This window comes from Triticum aestivum, chromosome 6B (assembly GCF_018294505.1).
Source record: "Triticum aestivum cultivar Chinese Spring chromosome 6B, IWGSC CS RefSeq v2.1, whole genome shotgun sequence".
NCBI lineage: Eukaryota > Viridiplantae > Streptophyta > Magnoliopsida > Poales > Poaceae > Triticum > Triticum aestivum.
Window position 1 is genome coordinate 448,836,988 of NC_057810.1, and position 7,722 is coordinate 448,844,709.

Here is a 7,722-nt window from a genome sequence, read left to right on the forward strand (position 1 = left end):
AGTGGCGCTATGTACGTTGGTCGTCGGTGTATCCAAGGCAGTGTCTTTCCGGATTGGATCGAGTCCTGCCATTCATCTGCCACTTTCTCTTAGGCGCTCAGGGTGGATGGTGCGTCGACAAAAGAAATTCTGCGGAAGTGTGGTCTTTGGAGGTGCCCGGCGTCGGCCGAGACGCAGTGTTGTGTATCAGTTTAGGATAGGCTTTTTGCATTGTAGCTTGTCTAGCGGTGGTGTTTGTTTGTGGTCTTGTCGGTGTGGTGTTCGTCCTACACTCGTTGTTCGCATCAAGCGGTAGCTTTCTTGTAACTAAATTCTGCCTTCTATAAAACTATGGTACGCCTGGACGTACTCTCGGAAAAAAAATACATCGACACACAAAAAGGGTGCAGACCTTTTGAGTGTACGAACATGGTTTGGGCATACATCGCATGATTTCTAATGTTAAAACTTGTGGATTTTTTTTCTTTGTAAACACAGTTAAGAATTATTTGTGGTACATCCTCTGTTACAAACAGGAAGGGAGGAGAACTTTTTTTGTTTCTTCTACATGCTCTGTTCTACAAAGTGGAGGGTGAGAGAGTTGTACGGACGCGATAGTTCGGAGACGTCAAGCTTGGTGAGGAGATGGGGTTGCATTTTGGGACAAACGGCCATCTTTTTTGTCGCCAAATCGTAAGCGTGCAGCTACGCACAGCTCCGCCATGCAGCGCGCGGTGTCGTCGTCAGAGCTTGGAGTAGAGCTGCGGCGTGGACCACTTGAAGAACTTGCCGGTGGGGAGGTCGGCAGGGGGCAGCAGCGCGAGCCCCGCGGCGACGCGGCCGGCCTCCTCGGCGGTGCGCTTGCCCCACCCCCGCGTCATGTCAGTCCGCGTGAACCCGGGGCAGAAGCAGTTGACAGCTACGGCCCCCCGCAGCCGCGCGGCGAGGAGGCGGGAGTAGGCGTTGAGGGCCAGCTTGGAGACCGCGTAGTCCGTCCACACGGCCGGCCACCCGTGGTCCTGCCACGTCCCGTCCTTCACCTGCGCCAGGAACCGCGACGCCATGGCCTCGACCTGCTGCTCCGTCAGCCTGCCCTCGTCCAGCAGCATGCTCCTCAACGACGGGTCCCTCACCTTCTGCAAAAAGATCAACACACAACGATTTATTTCTGAAATTTGGCCTGCCAAAACTGCATCCTCTTGTGCATGTCCCATAGCAGTTACATATACTACTAATGAACTCTGTGTTGAGCATGGAATTGGACATTGTTTCAGAATTCAGATGGCCTTGGACTAGCTGGTCACGGTGTGGACACAGGACACTGATGAAGTCATGTGCTCTGACAGTGTGACTCAAGAGAATTGGCATTGTCTCTGGAGGAGAGTTTGTGCGTTCAAACTTCAGAGTCCACAGCCGATCGCTGAATCAGCTGATAGCGAGCTCATAGTCAAGCTGTTTGCCCCCTTAATCAAATGCTATTTATTTAAACCTGATCTGACCCGCAAAATAAACAAGGTTTTGAGTCATCAGTCATCACTGGCATGTGCGCAGCGCGCTCACTCTTTTAAGTTCCCACTCGCTTGACAACTAGTGTGAGCATGGGAGAAGAAGATTTGGTTCCAAAATCGTTATTCATATAGTATAACCTCTAACGTAAACTGAACCGTCTGAACGTGTTATTTGCCTCATGCTGCACAAAACGTGCTAGTGTTAAATAAGTAGGAGACGACAAGTACAGTACTGCTAGTTTACTTAACAGCATCATCGCTTACATTGAGAAGGCCAAGCTGGGAGCTGAGGTTCAGGATCCGGCTGGTCCCAGAGGATCGACGGAAAAGGGGCAGGAGCGCCTCGATGAGCATCTTGGCTCCATAGAAGTTCGTCTTTAGGACTGTCTCAGCATGCTCCACCGAGTTGGTGTCGATCTCGTTGAACGATACCCCGGCATTGTTCACCTGCAGGAGGCAAGAGGCTTGGTTTCGGAATCACATAACTCATGTCAGGCTAAGAAGATTCCTGGGGTTTGGCTACCAAGAAAACAAATCCTGAAAGCATGTGATTGTGAGGTGGTAGCCCTGGTAGGTTACATCTACCATGCACCAATTCAGCATCTTATTTTCCCTTTGTTCTTTCTGGTGGAGCTTTTGCTGTCTTGCTGATAAGGCCTAGAATTAGGAATTGTGCTATTTGGGCTACTGGCCTACTACTATGCAGCTTTGCCCTAATTTAACTAAGCGCTCCAGATAGTACCGGTGACAGCTGATGACGGATAAGTATCAACAAATTGATACGGTGGTTAAGACAACTGGATAATCTACCTAGTTCAGTAACTTATTCACTGTCATTTCTCCAATAACAGGATTATGATTATGGTTTCTTTCACTCCGTTGAACAAAAAGCTTACAGGAACATTCTTATAGAGAAATATTCAGGAACAACAATTCACTATAGAAGAAGATTTTTTAAAAAAAAAAGACCTTTTCACATATCCGCAAAAAAACTAGGAAAAGAAGATGAAAACTCCGTTGATACTTTGTGACGTTAGCACAGATATATGATACTATAAATCAGCGCCGGGATCGATGATGTTGCGATATAATGTTTGATGACCTGGATTGTAGCGACTAGCGACTGACGCAACTTGCAATTATCTTATACTGACTCATCTGAAGAACAGCTAGCTCTTGTACTTGCCTGTTCCATGGTCATGGAACACAAGCTTGTGATATTACTAGTTTGTTCGCCGCCCTCACGTTGCCAGCAACGGCGATTGCATCGGAAAATAATAGTAATATCTGGATCGAACTGCATGCAGTGGATCTTCGCATTGTTCGTTTCTCGTTTCTAAAAAAACGAATCGTGTATCATCTGGCTCGTGGACTTTGGACCACACTGCCGATTAGTTTAAATCGAATCCCTCAACAGACAAGATATGCAGGGATCGATTACTGTAGCGGAATGCACGAAGCATCTATGCGGTATCTCGATCGACACAAGCAAGAGGCTGAGGCTCACATCTAATTCCGGCACCTTGTACAAGCTATACAAATATCAAAATCCTTATTTTTATTATCCTAAGAAGAAGAAGAATTGTGATCGATTTGGTGACCTAACAGAAAGATTGTTGCATGAGTTCACCATAGTTAGGATAATAAAATTGCCGACCTATTAAGTGCCAAGATCACTATCGACGACGCTTTCTTACGGCGTACATGAAGGGAAAAGAAAAGGTCAGCTGATTACTGCACTCAGCGCCTCGTGGCGACGTGGCGTGCCCTCGTTGACCCGCTGTTACCGGTGATGACTTGGCTCTAATTTCGGCTGTGGAGTGACGTTTGGGTTAACAAGTCTGTTCCACTGAAACACTACCTCTTGAAGTTACTGGTGGTTGCAGTCTGTCATAGGGTTTCTGTGGGCCAACGGATGTTTTAGTTCACGATCATAAACTGTACCCAACTACTGTACCAGATATACTTCACCGGCATGCCTTATTTAGCATAAGCGCATTTTCTCTTTAGAAACGGCATATGCACATTTAATTTAGCAGAAAGTAGCTGGGCATGCTTTGCAAAAGGACATATGTTATTGTTAGTGGGGTGGGAGTTGCAAATTTTGTCTATAGTGGATCGGAGTAGTATGACAGTACTTGTCATTTGGGGCAAAAAGGGGGTAGAGTAGTATGTATGCATGGTAGACTATTAGGTATGCCAACCCCTAACCCTAATTACGTATACAATCGGGTGGTTAACATGGCTCATTAATTGATAAACAGCTAATTTAGCACACCACATTTTTTTGCCGGGGTAGGGGGGAGGGGGTCACGTGAAACTTCAAATCAAATTAACCCTGCCGGAGAGAGGAAAATGGCAGGCGGCGGGAATTCAGGGGAGAAGCATGGGAATAGACGGCGAAAAATAGACGATCGTGCGGCTCACCAGAATGTCGAGGCCGCCGACGTGGTCGCGGATCCAGGAGGCGAAGGCGGCGACAGAGGCGGGGTCGGTGACGTCGAGGCAGCGGAAACGCACGGACGGGAGACCCCTGGCGCGGAGCTCGGCGGCGGCGGCCTCCCCGCGCGCCTCGTCCCGCGCCGTGAGCACCACGGACAGCCCCTGCTCCGCCAGGCGCGCGGCCAGCGCGTGCCCAATGCCACGGTTGGCCCCCGTTACCACCGCCACCGTCTCGCCGGTCCACCACGCCCTGATCGATAACCAAAGTTAATCATGACACAAAACAAAGTCAACCACAAATTACATCTCACTGACGCCAATACATACACACAAATATACACGAGTTAGTTAGAGAGTTACTTGTGCGGTGGCGTCTCTTTGGAACTCGAGCAGTCCATGGACGATAGAGGGAAGGAGGAGCACTGGACAGGATTGCCTCGATGGAAACTGGAAAGAGAGGTCAGGTACGGGAGAGCCAAGCAAAGCTTTGGAGTGGGATGTGGAGTGGAGGAAGACAACGAGAGCGGGGTATATATAAGGACGGCAAGCCAGCAGTTGCAGTGACAGGCAGGGCAGGGAGCGCGCGCAAGTGGGTGCGTGTGATTTCAATATGATATGCCGGCTCAGTTTTTCGGAGGTGCTCATAGGGGTAGGGTGTGCGTATGTGCGTTCATAGGGATGAGTTTATGCGCGTGTATATGAGCGCTTGTGTCTGTACTGATGTTCAAAAAAAAAGTTGCGGTTCGGCTTCGGGGCGATCGAGCCGGTCAACCGAGTATGCGGTCCAGGGCCACAGTGAGTACTGTCTGACTGCGCCCTATTGCACGAATTTCAATTTACCGTTTCACCTCGTTTTATATATAAAGCAATACGACCGATACAACGTAGCGAGGAAACCCTCTTACAAAGCAGATCATTAAAAATAATAAACATACAAATAGAAGTAGCAACACCCCAACAAAAAGCACTCCAGACTACCAAGTAGGCGAGGAATCGCGAGCCTCCAGAAGAAACCACCGGACATCCCTTGCAATGCACACACCAAGCTGTTGTTGGAGAGAGCCCCTGCTCTCTCACTCCGGGCGGTGGAGCGCCGATCCTGCCAGCAGACACCAAGGACCAAGAACGATGCCAACGAAGTCACGTGTAAAAGATAGGATGCAGTGAGACCACCCTACACCAGAGGCAAAGGAACTTCCAGCCGGGATCCGAGCTTGCCCAACAATGACGATGTGCCACGAACGAAGAGAACTTGAGCTCCACGACGACACCCCCAAGAGGGTGACAGACACAATACGCCGTTGCCGTCGAGACCGAAGAAACGGTCAAGGATTTTCACCCGGAGCCCTGGCACAGGAAAAAGGGACCTCGACGACGCCCCCAAGAGGGACACGACACCCACAGGCATCGTCGTTGCCGGCGACGAAGCGCTGAGCTTTCACCCTGTGCCTCACCCATGCCACATCGAAGTGCCCTAGTCACCAAGCCAGCCAACACCAAATCAAGCATCCACATCACGATCAGGAGATGTCACTGCCGAAGCACCGCCATCATTAGGATCCCCCGCCACCCCACTCCACGCCATCCACACAGCCACGGAGAGAAGCCACCACCACTACAACGCCGCCCGCTGCAAAGCCAAACGTGTAGTCCACCTTCCAGGGCCGCCGCTCTGGCATCCAAGTGCTCGCATCCCCACACCACCTTCAGCAGCACGCCGACGAGGGAATCAACCACTAGACAGTGATGGAAAGACACCTCTTTCACATCCGGAGGGCCCCCGGCCACCCCTCCCATGCCATGCCAAGCCCCCAAATCAAACTTGCCACAGCCGAGGGCCAGCCAACGCAGCGGCGCACTGGCACCACAGGCTGCTCCGGATGACTCCAGCCACCCTGGGTGCTCTGTAGAAGAGGAAAACCATGCTGAGCAGTGGATCTGTACCGGAGGGCAGCAGAGCGCCAGCATGCACCCGCCGTGATCGAGGGAAAAGGGAGGAGGCACCGGGCCCAGGCGAGGCGAGAGCACCCGCCGCCGCCGACAACCACCAAGGGCTTTGCCTTAGCGGCGCCTGTTAGAAGGGAGAGAGGGATTTGGTGGAATAGTTGTTGTATTGCTTGAGCCTCGTGGGCATATATATATATATAGGAGTACATGATCTTCTTGGAATACAAGGCAAGGTAGAATAATATCATACGCTATCCTATCTTTCCTAACAATCAATATACTCAACACCCCCCCCGCAGTCACAACGGTAGTGAGGCAGACGGTGAGACTAGAGAAGAATTCGCAGGGAAACCGGTGGACACCCCCCCCCAGTCGTAATGGTCGATGCATCACGGAAGTCGTGGCTGGAGTGGAAACCGATGAGGTTGCTCAAGCAAGGTGGTAGCCCTTTGTGTCGTTTATCTAAGTTGCCGAGAGCGTAGGGTGGTGTAGTCATGGCTGAGGGAGCCATGCGAAGAACGACGTGGTCAATGTCGAGTCATGGTAGCTGGTGTCGAGGATGTCGCCGTCGAGTCACGGGCGCAAGGAGGCGCCGAGTTAGTCATGGGCGTAGTGGTGTCGAAGTAGTGTGTGTCGGGTAGATGATGATGTTGACGAGGCATCGTGTCAGGTTTGACAAACTCGGGGACACATCGTAGACGAAGGCACACATCGGTGTTGCCAGCACCGGGCATGCGTAGATGGACGAAAACGAAGTTAATGAAGTGCCACACCAGGCTTGCTAGCCCCAGGGACACACCATGGACGAAGGCACGCATCGGTGTTGCCAGCACTGGGCAAGCGTAGAAGAGAGACCTACACGAGCTGTATGCCATGTCGAGGAGTCGGAGGGGCCAGCAGAGAAAGACCCGATGACGGTTGCGGTGCCAATCGACGCGGGGTCATTATCGCCCGCAGTTATCGGAGTAGATGACGTGGTCGGGGTAGATGACGGTGACATTGGCGACGGGCTGGTGGTGGACGAAGACGAAGGCGTGGACTGGCGGCAGCGGCGACGGTCTAAGAAGTGCGGCGACGGCTAACTTAGGAGTGCGGCGGCGGTGCTCGAAGAAGACGAGGAACCTGACAGCGTGACAAAGACCAGCACGGACAGTGGTGTTCCCGCGCCAAGGAAGGCGGCGCAGCACATACCACAGGAAGTTGACGCACATGGACGGCGAAGTGGATCGCGTTCCGTGGTGCTACGGCCTGAAGGGGCGACGCAATGGCAGCAGGCGGGTCGGGGCGACAACGGGAAGACCTCGGGTCGGCAGCGGGGACCGCGGGCCATAGCACTACAGCCCAAAAGGGCGGCACAGCTGCGGAGCACGGGTCGGTGCAACAACGAGGACTGCCTCGGGGCGGCGGTGAGGACCACGTGCCGTGGCACTACGATTCGAAGGGGCAACACAGTGGTGACACGCGAACGGTGCAGACATAGAGAGAACCATGGAGTCGTGGCGCTGCGGCCCAACGGGGCGACACAGTGGCAGCCCGACGCTCGATCGGTGTAGAGTCGCACTGTACTCAAGACGGTCTTCACGGGGCCTACGGAGGCGCGCGCAACCGATGGTCCAGGTCGGTAGCACGGCGTAGATGAGGTGGATCGCAACGGCGAGCGGGTGATCAAGCTGATCGCGTGCGAGGTCGGAGACGCAGCTCGGTGGAGGCGCGGTGGTGGTGGAGCCCGAGATGAAGTCGGCGACAACGGACGACGTGACATGACGTGTGGATGAACGCGACAGCACCGGCATCCAGGCTGCCAAAGCAGTGCTGGCGCCCCGGCAGAGAGGCCCGAGCGACCAAC

The 7,722-nt window shown here is 52.8% G+C and overlaps 1 protein-coding gene across 1 annotated transcript; it reads right to left on the minus strand.

The window, feature by feature from the left end:
• Positions 1 to 432: 432 nt before the first annotated feature.
• On the minus strand, positions 433 to 4,421 carry LOC123137421 ((+)-neomenthol dehydrogenase). Its single transcript, XM_044557172.1, has 4 exons — positions 4,290 to 4,421; positions 3,915 to 4,179; positions 1,752 to 1,934; positions 433 to 1,115 (listed from the first exon to the last, which is right to left on the minus strand). The coding sequence occupies exons 1-4, from the start codon at positions 4,325 to 4,327 to the stop codon at positions 723 to 725; spliced, it is 879 nt and encodes a 292-aa protein (XP_044413107.1). The 5' UTR covers positions 4,328 to 4,421; the 3' UTR covers positions 433 to 722.
• Between the last annotated feature and the right edge of the window lie 3,301 nt (positions 4,422 to 7,722).

What these genes read in the sequence shown, in the direction of transcription:
- LOC123137421 (XM_044557172.1), bottom strand. Translation starts at nt 4,327, where the DNA reads ATGGACTGCTCGAGTTCCAAAGAGACGCCACCGCACAA. An exon ending in TCGGCGGCCTCGACATTCTG is followed by an intron (nt 1,935 to 3,914) that starts GTGAGCCGCACG and finishes TGCCTCCTGCAG; the next exon opens with GTGAACAATGCCGGGGTATC. An exon ending in CCCAGCTTGGCCTTCTCAAT is followed by an intron (nt 1,116 to 1,751) that starts GTAAGCGATGAT and finishes ATCTTTTTGCAG; the next exon opens with AAGGTGAGGGACCCGTCGTT.